A 14,606-nucleotide genomic window follows, 5' to 3' on the forward strand; every position below is an offset into this window, starting at 1 on the left:
AACATACATAAGGAACCAGAAAACAGTGGCATGATTGTTCTAAAGAACAATATTTTATCAATGTAAAATGCAAAAAAACTAGCTTAATTTACTACATTTTTCTGGCGATTTTCTCTTTAATGATGAGTCCTGTAAACCAACCTTGTTTATTAGTTTTGAAGGTTGAAGTTGAGGTTCCTCCAGATGGTTCGGATAAACCTGATACAAAGGTTCATATTACAATATCATCTTTTATTTTAAGTGCACTATAAATGTATTTATTAAAAAATTAAATATTCTGGTAACAACCGAGTATTTGTTTTCTTTTTCTTTATAGCTTTATCTTAAACTAACTGAAGTGTCCGGCGTTGCCCGTGGAATTTTAGAAACGCTTGAAAAAAAATTATAATTTTGAAAAAACAAATTCAATTTTTTGGGCCTATGTTAGCCATGGGGTACTCTAGGGTTCCCTCAAAAAATGTCAACCTTTAGCCGTTTGGGCAGCTATAGCTAATATAAAATAAATAAATATATATATATGAGCGATGAGCTTTATTATTTAGAGAATATGTGTAGGTCCACACAGATTACATAAAAAGCCTGTGTAGTAATTAATCTAGCTCATAATATAATTTTTTTTCGTTGGTCAGCCATCTAGGGTCCGGTCACAGTGGAGAAGTGGAAGTTATTTATCTGAAGATTATGCAGTGTTAAAAGCATAATTGTGAACGAAATTACCAATAATCTCAGAAAACTTTGATTGAATTAAAATGTTAAAATCAAAAGCAGAAACATGGCGCTATGGTTTTATCACAGGGAATAAAGAACTTTTATTTTTTCAATTTTAGAATCATCATCATTCTGAGATGTATAAGAGAAAAGGTGAACCACAGTAAACTAAAAAATAGACCGAATTAGACCTGCAATGCAAACTGTTGAGGAGCCCCATTGTCAGCTCCGGACAAACAGCTGACACGTACACTAGTTGACGTCACGTTGTACAGAGTACAGTTGAAAACTGGTTCTGGTTTCCCTAAACAAATATTTTCAATTCTAAATATTCTGTGTACCAGGATATACATGGTTGTATAAAAACAATAAAATGCACGAAAATAATATTTGCTTAAAGATTGTGATAAAACTTTCCGAAATGTTGACAATATAATAAAATTATATTTTCAAGAAAATGTCAACTCTTTGCTTTCAAAAAGTCTTTGCAACAAATATATTTATTGCATCTGCCGATGGTGCAACTTATATATTAAAAAAGTTTTCTGTTTCTTATCCCAAAGGAAGGAATGGAAACAGAATACAGAACAATATCTCACAAAATATTATTCGGGAAGCTTTTCTCATTGAGGGATTTTTACAGAATAAACTTAGGAGAAAATGTCTCAAAGAGACCATTTTTCAAAATATATCTGATGGGTAAATTTTAATCTATCAGATGTGTAGATGTTAATCTACCTGATGGGTAAATTTTAATCTATCATATGTGTAGATGTTTATCTACCTGTTGGGTAAATTTTAATCTAGCAGATGTGTAGATGTTTATCTACCTGATGGGTAAATTTTAATCTATCAGATGTGTAGATGTTTNATCTACCTGATGAGTAGATGTTAATCTATCTGATGGGTAGATGTTAATCTACCTGATGGGTAGATGTTAATCTACCTAATCTATCTGATGGGTAGATGTTAATCTACCTGATGGGTAGATGTTAATCTACCTGAGGGGTAGATGTTAATCTACCTGATCTACCTGATGAGTAGATGTTAATCTACCTGATGGGTAGATGTTGATCTACGTGATGAGTAGATGTTAATCTACCTGATGAGTAGATGTTAATCTACCTGATGGGTAGATATTAATCTACCTGATGGGTAGATGTTAATCTACCTAATCTAACTGGTGAGTAGATATTAATCTACCTGATGGGTAGATGTTAATCTACCTGATGGGTAGATGTAAGTCAATCTAATCTACCTGATGAGTAGATGTTAATCTATCTGATGGGTAGATGTTAATCTACCTGATGAGTAGATGTTAATCTACCTGATGGGTAGATGTTAATCTATCTAATAGGTAGATGTTAATCTATCTATAATAGGTAGATTAATCTACTTGATTGGTAGATATCAATCTTCCATTAGGTAGATGTAAATCTATCTGTTGATTAGGTGTAAATTTAAACTGTGTATACTAAGGAGTAGATGTTAACTGATGGGTAGATGTTAATCTATCTGATGGGTAGATGTTAATCTATCTGATGGGTAGATGTTAATTTATTGAATGGGTAGATTTTAATCTATCTAATAGGTAGATGTTAATCTATCTATAATAGGTAGATTAATCTACTTGATTGGTAGATATCAATCTTCCATTAGGTAGATGTAAATCTATCTGTTGATTAGGTGTAAATTTAAACTGTGTATACTAAGGAGTAGATGTTAATCTACCTGATGGGTAGATGTTAATCTATCTGATGGGTAGATGTTAATCTATCTGATGGGTAGATGTTAATCTATCTAATTGGTAGATGTTAATCTATCTAATTGGTAGATGTTAATCTACCTGTTGGGTAAATGTTGAAAAGACAAGGCTGTATTTGCTGGCCTAGTTGATTGATCCCCCAGCAAAGTATAGTTCCGAAATCCATATCTGAAAAATCAATTTTAACAGAATTAAGAGACCATCATGTATTTTCTACATTCATTGGATTCTGATTTCGGTTTTGAAATAAACTGAAAACTCGCCACGAATTCGTATTTTAGAAATCTTATTTCTTTGCTACCTGATGTTGTAGACATGGCATATTTAAAATTATGATTTTTTTCAGATAAAAGAGTCAAAGTTGGAAATATCTAAGGTTTACACTAAATATCAAGTTACAAATATATGAGGATTTCTTAGTTTTAATTTCAGCAAGTTTCCATTTTGTAAAGGAGTAAATTTGTAATTGTATTGTTTGAATTTGTGAGAAGTAACCCTAGTTATAAGAATTGTTGATATGAATAAAGTTTAAATATTTCCAGTTTACAAATTACTTTGCCCCGAACCACCAACTGGTTTAAATCATCTAGAAAATTAGAAATTATATTTTCCTATTTTCATTCCTTGTTTCATTTACATTAAATTTGCATTTTCATTTTTATTTTCCTTCCAAAATATAATCTCAAGATATTTTCAGGATAAATGCTGCCTTGTTATAATTAAAATACGGAGAGTATAACTAAACGCGATGGAAGATAGACAAATCAAATCGTCTTAATTCATCCAAAGAGCGTGTTTTTTGATTGAGACCATTGGGTTTTATTGGGTTTTATCAAAAATTTAAATTTTGGCATTTGGAACTTTTTCAAAATCTAAATATTGGTTTTTATCAGGTTTTTATGGGAGATAATTTTTCCAATAAAATTAAGGTGATGTACTTGAAAGTTTTTTTTTTCCGTTTTCATAATGAAGAATCTTTACTACAAAAGTGTTCAAGAAAATCCGAAAGTTTTATTGATGAAATTTAGTGGAATTCTTAAAAAAGGTGAGAACTAGTTTATTTATGTGTTATGTATATGTTATTTATGATAAGCTATACAATATAAACCTATTAGTTTATTTATGTGTTATGTATATGGTATTTATGATAAGCTATAATAGAATATAAACCTATTACTTTATTAAGTGTTATGTATATGTTATTTATGATAAGGTATAGAATATAAACCTATTAGTTTATTTATGTGCTATGTATATGTTATTTATGATAAGCTATAGAATATAAACCTATTAGTTTATTTATGTGTTATGTATATGTTATTTATGATAAGCTATAGAATATAAACCTATTAGTTTATTTATGTGTTATGTTTATGTTTTTTATGATAAGCTATAGAAAATACACCTATTATTTTATTTATGTGTTATGTATATGTTATTTATGATAAGCTATAAAATATATAGACCTATTACTTTATTTATGTGTTATGTATATGTTATTTATGATAAGCTATAGAATATAAACCTATTATTTTATTTATGTGTTATGTATATGTTATTTATGATAAGCTATACAATATAAACCTATTAGATTTCAAACTGAACTCCAATGGAGGTTAAATTCCAATTTGCATAATCCTGCTTCAAAGAAATAAAAGTTGAAAACTATATTTTGAAATAACCCCGGTATAATTAATTTTACGACGAAGCAATAACAACAAAATGGAAATATATGAATTAATGTCTAAAAGAGGGGGAATATATAAAGGGATTGTTGAAAAACAGAAAAAATGGTTTCCCGCAGGCGCGCTTAACAATTTGTAATACAGGGTGTCCCACTAAACATGACAACTAAAAGAGAGATCGTTTTTATTAATGAAGGCTTTTTAATGAAAAAATGGGTTTCAAAAATAATAAATAACTTCTCAAGTTTCCAAAATGTGCAGTGTATCCGTTGTGAAACCCTTTCTTTGATACAAACTATCACTATCAAAAAACAAAGACGACCTTTAACTCGTATGTTAACTATCATGTTTAGTGGTCCACCCTGTCTATACTGCAGTCACAACTGTCATTGGTTTTAATAAGTTATAAATTTGGTTTTACACAAAGAATTAAAATAGTTTCCGGGAGTCATATAGGGTGGCCCCAAAAACCGTAATTAGGGTTTTATGGTTTTAACTTTGAATATGGTCATGAAAGCAACATTTTTTCAGCTATTTTTCTGTCAGCTATATATAATATCATAAAATCTTTCTGTTAACTTGGAACCATTAATAATTCTTATTAGATCATTCAAATATATATTGCTGGCTAAAATAAATACATTTAGCAATAACAATTGTAAATACATTTACAAACATATAAATTTTGATTACAATAAGGTTTATTTTTTTAAATCATTTGACAAAATGGCCCCTTTTTGCTGCCATAGAAAGAATTCTAAGGTTTATCTAGGGCCTGAGCACTCAAGAAGTATAGGGCGGGGATTGTCTTCAGATCATTCAGAGTTCTGGGATTAGAATTATTATACACCTTGGAAAGAAAGTTCAATAAAAAGAAATCTGGTTAAGATTTATGTATATATTTCTTGATAAACTTTGCTTTGCTGAAGTTAGCAGCAGAGAGTTTTTCGAATATTCTTTATAGTTTTACGCAATATTAAACCATTAGACGACAAAATGTTATTTTCATGACCCATTCCTAAATTAAAGATTTTTCACTTAAGAAAATTATCGTTCTTTTGAATTGTTTTAAATTCTTAAAATTCCTAATCGCGTTTTTTGAAATATCTGGCGTTGGCAAGGTTTAAATCATTAGAGATCTCGTCTGAAACTTATGATTTTAATTGTTATTGTCTCAACATTATGTTTTATGCTATGTAATCTTCAGGATTTTTATATACATCATATTTATAAATGAACGAAGCGCGTTATTATATAGATAAAAACCTGTAAACGGAGTATAGACTGCAATTCCTGAGCTGTCTGGATGAAGAGGACGGATTGTATTGCTAGAATTAAACTCCCACCTTAAAGAGATAAAATATATAATTCCTAGACAGAGTAACCGGATACCCTGATTTCTGCTACTCCTGCTGCAATCTCCTTCCTCTGCTACTCCTCTAATCCTGTTACCAAATCCGTCCTGCCATTCCTCTAACCAGGATACAATCTTCGTCCTCTGCTACTCCTCTAGCCCAGATACAATCTCCGTCCTCTGCTATTCCTGTAACCCTGATACAATATCCGTCCTACTACTTTTCTAACCCTGAAACAATCTTCGTCCTACTACTCCTGTAACCTTGAAACAATCTCCGTCCTACTGCTCCTGTAACCCTGATACAATTTCCGTCTTACTACTCCTGTAACCCTGATACAATCTCCGTTCTGCTACTCATGTAACCCAGCTACAATTTCCGTCCTGCTACTCCTATAAACCTGATACAATATCCGTCCTGTTACTTCTGTAACCCTGATACAATCTCCGTTCTGCTACTCATGTAACCCTGATACAATATCCATCCTGTTACTCTTCTAACCATGATACAATGTCCGTCCTGCTATTCCTCTAACCCTGATACAAATTATCCGTCCTGATACTCTTTTAACCCTGATACAATATCCGTCCTGCTATTCCTCTAACTCTGATAAAAATTATCCGTCCTGATACTCTTCTAACCCTAACACAATCTCCGTCCTGCTTCTCATTGTTTAATTTTTCTTCATGATTTGAAAGTTTCTTTCAACAATCTTCTTTTCTAGGATTGTAATGTGTTTCAGGAAAAAAAGTTTACAATTTCCTTTCATTGTTGGACCAAATGTTTGTTTGATTTCGACAAATAAAAGAAGTAAATAAAGTTACTAAGTTCTGAAAGGAGCTTGATAGAAAATCAAATATTAAAAGAGTACATTTAAACTTTTATCATCTGACATATTTAACATATTTTGCAATAATTTCTTATAAAATATTTTCTTATTAAAATGTGAACAGAAATGGAACATTACTAGTACACATTGTACTCACATTATGGGACTAGAAGGGTAATTTCATATATCCCTTAATTTAAAATAATTGCAAGTATGATTCAAATCTTTATTTGACCAGCAATAGGGAAGATATCGTCGTTTTCCCAGCTTAAAATGTGTGCTTTTTGTAAATTATGTTCCTTATTATTGCTGCCTAAAATCCGCCAGACACTTTTTTGGAAAACCTCGATTAGAAAATATTAATTTTTAGCGGAGAAAACAAGAAAATCTGCTACATGTTTTCTAATGGAGCTAGGTCAGCATCTACCGGTAATCTACGGAGGGTGGGGGCATCTACCTTTGATCTTCGGAGGATGGGAACACTCAGTACAGCATCTACCTGTTATAAACGGGGGGTGGGACGGCATCTACCTAAAACGTGCGAAGGGTGGGACGGCATCTACCTGCAGTCCACGGAGAGTGGGACGGCATTTACTTGTAATCTACGGAGGGTGGGATGGCATTTACCTGTAATCTACGGAGGGTTGGATGGCATTTACTTGTAATCTACGGAGGGTGGGACGGTATTACCTGTAATCTACGGAGGGTGGGACGGCATCTACCGGACACTGTAGTTTTATTGATTCCCCCCGGCTCACTCTTCTATATTCAACCTCAGCTCGACATCGCGGTAAATCTAAATTTTAACAAATATATATAAAATTAATAAATGATTTTGAATTTTCAAGATTTACGAAGAAAACATTTAATTTTAAACTTTATGTCAGGGTAAAATCTAATTTAGAATTCTAAATTTTAGAAAACAAATTTAAGCAGCCGGAAAATGCTGTCTCGTATTTTAGCGTCATCAATTGTTTTTCTCTCTGTCTACACTGTGTAGACCAAGGTACTAATACAAGGAAAGTTATTTCAGAGGTGTACGCATTTTTGTACTGCTGTGTACTGTCTTTGGGCGGAAAAATAAACACAAGACGGATGTCGAAGCCTGACATGGAATCCATTTTCACAAAAATAACCTATGAAATATTCTGGTCTTATGAAACTATTATGTGAATTTTCAAAATTATCAAAATTAAATGTTTTTATCCTCCTCGGATACTAGACGAACACTGATGTATCTATTTTTGTTTTCAAATTCCGCCCACAGAGAACAGGTTTCAATATGTACACAGAGTATACGCGACCGAAATTAACTTTCCTTGCATTAGTACCTTGGTGTAGACGATGTAACATTATTTGACAAAATTTCGACGGATTTAATCCATATTAAGAAGATTTAAGGGGTTTAGAGACATTTTAGGACAAAACTTAGCTCATCATTTCTATTTACAGTTTTCTTTACACAACAAAGTAATTTGAAGCTATATACCATGACGGAGGGGAAAAAAATTTATGCAATGCATGTTTTGATTTTTTAAAGGAATCCCAAAATATATTCAAACTAGTTTCATGAAAAAACTTTAATAAAGTAAATTAAGTAATAAATTGAATAATACTAAAAAAGTTTCAAATTGTTTTAAAAACTGTAAGTAAAAAAGTCTATATCAGTTCCTGTATGATGCAGAACTTGAAATAAAGTTTCTAAGAATTTAAGAATTATCTAGTATATTCCTCCACCGTGATTTTTTCATAAAATAAGTAATAAATGTTTTGAAATTTTGTTGTTTTCAAGAAAAAAATAATTTAAAAAATCTAAAGCTCGTAAAAAACCTTGGAAAATCTGAATCAGGATTTACTAAACTTTTTATTATTTTCAAGGAGAAAATGCACTTTCTCAAAATTGTATCTATTGTTGCATTACTAAGTATATAGGGCTCACAATAACCCAAAGCCAAGCCTTCCTGAGGAAACTTTTGAACAAGATGTATTTATAATCAATAGCGTCATTTAACTACTTTAACTTTGGAATTTAGAATTTTAGCCTATTTAGCTTTGTAAATATCGAACCGAACAATCTTTCAATGGTCAAATTTTGAAAAGGGAAATGGAATACAGAACGTTTCAGTTAATTCCACATCAGGTGGGGTTGAATGATGAAAATTAATTGTACTTGAATGTTAAGCAAATAAATATTACTTATATACTACGGTTTTAAATTGTACATACATGCTATGAATATCAATTGTCCTTACATGCTACGGATATAAATTGTACTTAGATTTTATAAGGATATAAACTATCCTTACATTCTATGGATGTAAATTGTACTTACATGTTAAGAATATAAACTATACTTACATGCTACGGATATAAACTGTACTTACATGTTGAGGATATAAATTGTGCTTACATGCTACGGATATAATTTGTACTTACATGCTATGAATGTAAACTGTACATACATCCATATGGACATAAATTGTATTTACATGTTAAGGATATAAACTGTACTTACATGTTGAGGGTATAAACTGTACTTACATGTTAAGGATATAAACTGTACTTACATGTTAAGGATATAAATTGTACTTACATGTTAAGGATATAAATTGTACTTACATGCTATGGAAAGAAATACAACATTACTCATCCCTGTTCCTTCGGAGTTAGTTCCCTCACAACTGTACTTTCCTATGTAAAAATGTTATTTAAAAATTACAAAAAAGGGACTGCGTGCTCTTTTTATACCTACATCCAACTTAAAAAGTAGTCCTAACTACCTTAAAAAGTAGTCCCAACTACCTTAAAAAGTAGTCCCAACTACCTTAAAAAAAACTAACTCCCTAAAGGAGTTGCGTCTTTGCCATAAATTCAAATTTTATAACCCCTATACCTGTGCAACCTGATGTTGTAAACTTTTGATATTTCAAATTTAAATTATTTGATCTGACAGAATTCTTAGTTTGAAATATCTAAGGTCTACGACACTGGGTTGCAAAGATATAGGAATTTAAAATTCAAAGCTTGTGGCAAAGAATCAATTCTTTTATACCATACTATGAAATGTCCTATCAATGAAATGTCCATGAAATATTTTCTATGGAATGTCTTTTCATGAAATTTTCTATCTATAATTGTCACGTCTATAAAATGTCCTTTTCTATAAAATGTTTATCTTTGAAATGTTAAAGCAATAAATGCCTACCTATATAATCTGAACTAATATTTCTGATGATGAGATTTTCTTTATTAATTTTATATCCTGAACCCTCCAGGCCATTCACAACTTTACCCTAAATATAAAATATAATTAAAATATAATTATTGAGAAAAGAAATTAAAATGGGATAAAATTAATTAATGGTTTTTCTCAAGAATTATTTAAACTATTGGCCAAGGTATTTTCTGCATATTTCATTCTAAAATTCAATATCACTGACGGCTTGTATTGAAAATTGTGTTAAGTTTAATTACTCTCTAAAATTTTATAATATTAGACAAGCAAAACATCTTTTTAGAAATATATTTACAAAGGGTTGGTAAATAGAAATGTTTACGCTTGTTGCAGAATACAATTTTCTTGTTTGTTCTCAATTATCTTCAAAGCAAAATCTCGCTGGGCCTCAAACTTTTCCATAAAAATATTAAAATAGTTTTGAATTTATTAAATAGTGAACACTTAAGTAAACATCTCCGGAAATATGAAAAGACGACATTTTTATTTCCGCGGATTTCACTTACATTATGCGTCCAAACAATGTGTGAGATTGGTGGATTTGCAGTAACAGAGCAGCTCATATAAACATCATCCCCTTCCTGTATAGTGAATAATGAATATGAATTTTCCTAAATTAATGTTTGAAATATGATTACGCCATCAGGTTGCAAGAATATAGGCACTAAAATATTATAGTTTGTGGCGAGTTATCAGTTCCTTTCAGTTTTAAAATGATCATAGAAGATCTAGTAAATCATTAATTATAGTTTTAAAATTGTAAACAAAAAAATCATTTTGTTTCTTTGAATATGATGATATCAAAACTCTGTAAATAAGAAGTTTTTCTCGTTTCAGTTGAATGGTTTATTATTCGAGTTTTGGAGAATTGTAAGGAATCCTCAACTTAAAGAGAAAAAATATTTTTGCACAATATTAGGAATTGACACCAATTTCCAGGAACAATAAATCATTTCAATTTCTGCTTTCAGAAATTCTTTGCAAAACAAAAAACTAGGTTTTCTTTTCGGTGTTATTTTTTTGTTTCAAGTTCTAAATTAAAAAATTAACTTTCATCATGGCAAACTCATTGAAAATAGACTCCTTAAAAACCATCTTCTTAAATAAAAGCTCCTTAAAATACAAACTTATTAAAAACAAACTCCTGAAAAACAATCTTCTTAAATACAAACTCCTTAAAATACAAACTCATTTAAAAACTATCTTCTTAAATAAAAACTCCTAAAATATAAACTCCTTGAAAAAAACTTCTTGAATAAAAACTCCTAAAATACAAATTCCTTGAATACAAACTCCTTGAATACAAACTCCTTAATTACAAACTCCTAAAATACAAACTCCTTGAATGCAAACTCCTTAATTACAAACTCCTTAAATACAAACTCCTTAAATACAAAATCCTAAAATGCAAACTCCTTAAAAATCATCTTCTTGAATACGAACTCCTTTAATACAAACTCCTAAAATACAAACTACTTTAATACAAATTTCTAATATACAAACTCCTTAAATACAAACTCTTTAAAAACATCTCCTGAAACACAACTTGGAGAAAAGCCGAAAGAAAAATTTCAAAATGTACAAAAAACGAAAAAATATCAACAAGAAATTGTTAAAATAGAACAATTCTCTGCTAGGGAAGAAAAAATTCAGGATTTTGTCTTTTCTAAAGTTGAGTTTAAAAAAAACCAGTTTTCTCTAAAATTTTCGTCTGCTGCGTACAGATTTGACTAAGTTGTCAGTGTGAAAACTTCGAGCACAGAAAGTTAAAAATAAAGAATTAAAGTTTACCTTTATGCTTTGCTCTTCTATTTTCCTACCCAGGCGTAGAAATAATTTAGGTTTATCTGAAACAAAATTATACATAATATATATATTTACTTCATATATACACAGCAAAATTTTAGTTTTTAATATTGGAAGATGCAAAACATTTAACGTCAGTAAGAAGTAAATAAGTCAAGAAATTTGTAAGAAGGGTAAATTAGTAGACTAGTAAGTTAGTAAGTTAGTAAGTTATTAAGTTAGTAGGCTAATAATTTAATAAGTTAGTAAGTTAGTAGGCTAGTTAGTTAGTAAGTTTGTTAGTAAATTAGTTTGTTAGTAAATTAGAGAATTAGTGAGTTAGTAGGCTAGTAAATTAGAAAGCTAAATAGTTAGTAAGTGTGTAAGCTATTAAATGTTAGTAGTAAGTATTTAATAAATTATAAATTCGTATAACTTAATAAGTTGGTACATTGAAAAAAATGAATGAATAAAAGGTGAATGAAAGGATGAATGAATGAAAGCATGAATAAATAAATAAATGGGCTGGAATGTTCTATATAAAGTAGAACGATGTATGTGTGTTGTATGTTAGTTATGTAAGGGTGTGTGTAGTTACAAGGTTGATATCTTCCTTGACATTTATCATAATATTCCTTCACAGACCAACACCAACTAGAGGGGAGACAACATTATTATATAAACACAAGAAATCCAGTATAAATATCCTGCTGTTTCTTGGAGTTTATACTCCTCCCGGAAACAGTAAAAAGAAATCCACTATAAATATCCTGCTGTTTCTTGGAGTTTATACTCCTCCCAGAAACAGTAAAAAGAAATCCACTATAAATATTTAAACGTTTATCAAATAATCTCACTATGAATGCTTACATCATATTTCAACGTCAAACAAAGAACATAACGATAATTTTGAAGATGTAAATCATGTTGTAATAGTTTCAAAATATCGGTAAAATTTTATTGAAATAAAAACTTACATTTAAGTTTGATGATTTTCATGACTTCTAGTTTATTCTTGAGAGCTGGATGATCTGCGCGGCATGTTAGATATTTTCCTGCCAAGGAATGGAATATTAGGGTAAAAGTTTAAAATGCAAGAATTGGTTACTCTTCTCATACAAAGATTTAAAGTCATTATGTTTTTGCAACCTGTTGCCCAAGACCTTTGATATTTCATTCTCCGAAGGAATTCTGATAAATTAAAAAGTCTACATCTGAAACATCAAAGGTTTACACCAATAAATTTAATTGCATCTATGAAAGAATTATAATAAAAGAAATTGAAACGAGTAATCAGAAAAAGATAAGATTCTAAACCTTAGTAAAGTATCTAACACTAAGATAAGAATCTGAACCTTAGTAAAGTATCTAACACTAAGATAAGAATCTAAACCTTAGTAAAGTATCTAACACTAAAATAAGATTCTAATCCTTAGTAAAGTATAAAACACTAAGATAAGATTCTAAACCTTAGTAAAGTATCTAACACTAAGATAAGAATCTGAACCTTAGTAAAGTATATAATACTAAGATAAGATCTAAACCTTAGTAAAGTATTTAACACTAAGATAAGAATCTAAAACTTATTAAAGTATCTAACACTAAGATAAGATTACAAACCTTAGTACAGTATTTAACACTAAGATAAGAATATAAACCTTAGTAAAGTATCTAACACTAAGATAAGATTATAAACCTTGGTAAAGTATTTAACACTAAGATAAGAATCTAAACTATAGTAAAGTATATAACACTAAGATAAGATCTAAACCTTATTAAAGTATATAACACTAAGATAAGATCTAAACTTTAGTAAAGTATATAACACTAAGATAAGATCTAAACCTTATTAAAGTATATAACACTAAAATAAGATCTAAACCTTAGTAAAGTATCTAACACTAAGATAAGATATAAACCTTAGTAAAGTATATAACACTAAGATAAGAATATAAACCTTAGTAAAGTATCTAACACTAAGATAAGATTATAAACCTTAGTAAAGTATATAACACTAAGATAAGATCTAAACCTTATTAAAGTATCTAACATAAGATAAGATCTAAACCTTATTAAAGTATCTAACACTAAAATAAGATCTAAACCTTAGTACAGTATCTAACACTAAGATAAGATCCAAACCTTAGTAAAGTATATAATACTAAGATAAGATCTAAACCTTATTAAAGTATCTAACACTAAGATAAGATCTAAACCTTAGTAAAGTATCTAACTGCAAGATACGGCGCTAACCAAAGTAAAGTATATAACACTAAAATGAGTGTTTGAACATCTTAAAGAGAACCCGGAGCGCGGGCCGGGACCAAATCATAGAATTCACATCTAATGAATTAAATTTTTCTGAGAAAATCATTGTTTAAAATTTTGTAAAATTAATAAAGCTAATTGCATTTCATTGTTAAAGATAGTGAAAGGAGCTTAGTAAGAATTTTTATGAGCAAATTTCTGATTATAAAAGTGGTTCTGAGATAACGCAACGACCTCTATAGATAGTTTTATTTAAAGACAGAAAAAAATATTAAATATATTTATATATATAAATCTTGCATAAATGTAATAACCCAGTCATTAAAATACTTTTGCTTATCCTGACTCGGTAAGAATAATTTCATAAATTAAATTAAGTTTTAGCGTTACTTTAATAATGTTTAAATATATTTAATTTCTGCATGCATATTCTGTATTTGTGGATATATTTAGAAATATATATAGATAGATAGATAAATGTATATATGCATTTCATTCCTTCGTCCTTTATAGCAGCAGTAAAGTAAACCGTGGAGACAGAACGATTCCCCTCTTCAACATTCTAAACAGAATTATGTTCAAGAAATCCATGAAACCTGAACAAGAAACAGAATTATGTTCAACAAATCCAGGAAACCTGAACAACAAGCAGAATTATGTTCAACAAATCCAGGAAACCTGAACAACAAACAGAATTATGTTCAACAAATCCAGGAAACCTGAACAACAAACAGAATTAAATTCAACAAATTCAGGAAATCTGAAGATCTCTATCGTCTCTCTTCTGAGTTAACAAGATCTTTATCGTCTCTCTTCTGAGTTAACAAGATCTCTATCGTTTCTCTTCTGAGTTAACAAGATCCCTATCATCTATCTTCTGAGTTAACAAGATCTCTATCGTCTCTCTTCTGAGTTAACAAGATCTCTATCGTCTCTCTTCTGAGTTAACAAGATCTCTATCGTCTCTCTTCTGAGT

General features: G+C 29.9%; 1 protein-coding gene across 1 annotated transcript in view; it reads right to left on the reverse strand.

Moving 5' to 3' along the window:
* The window catches only part of LOC111694913 (protein turtle homolog A), a 42,494-nt gene that overhangs the window by 11,033 nt on the left and 16,855 nt on the right, over positions 1-14,606 (reverse strand). Inside the window, exons 9-19 of the mRNA XM_023463969.1 lie at positions 14,129-14,192; positions 12,340-12,417; positions 11,369-11,424; positions 10,084-10,158; positions 9,548-9,635; positions 8,962-9,033; positions 7,033-7,138; positions 5,425-5,504; positions 2,555-2,641; positions 900-1,012; positions 142-198 (exon numbers count right to left, since the gene is read on the reverse strand). Coding sequence (XP_023319737.1) covers positions 142-198; positions 900-1,012; positions 2,555-2,641; positions 5,425-5,504; positions 7,033-7,138; positions 8,962-9,033; positions 9,548-9,635; positions 10,084-10,158; positions 11,369-11,424; positions 12,340-12,417; positions 14,129-14,192 — 876 coding nt within the window. The remainder of the gene's footprint in view (positions 1-141; positions 199-899; positions 1,013-2,554; positions 2,642-5,424; positions 5,505-7,032; positions 7,139-8,961; positions 9,034-9,547; positions 9,636-10,083; positions 10,159-11,368; positions 11,425-12,339; positions 12,418-14,128; positions 14,193-14,606) is intronic.

This window comes from Eurytemora carolleeae, unplaced genomic scaffold (genome assembly GCF_000591075.1).
Source record: "Eurytemora carolleeae unplaced genomic scaffold, Eaff_2.0 scaffold204, whole genome shotgun sequence".
Taxonomy (NCBI): domain Eukaryota; kingdom Metazoa; phylum Arthropoda; class Copepoda; order Calanoida; family Temoridae; genus Eurytemora; species Eurytemora carolleeae.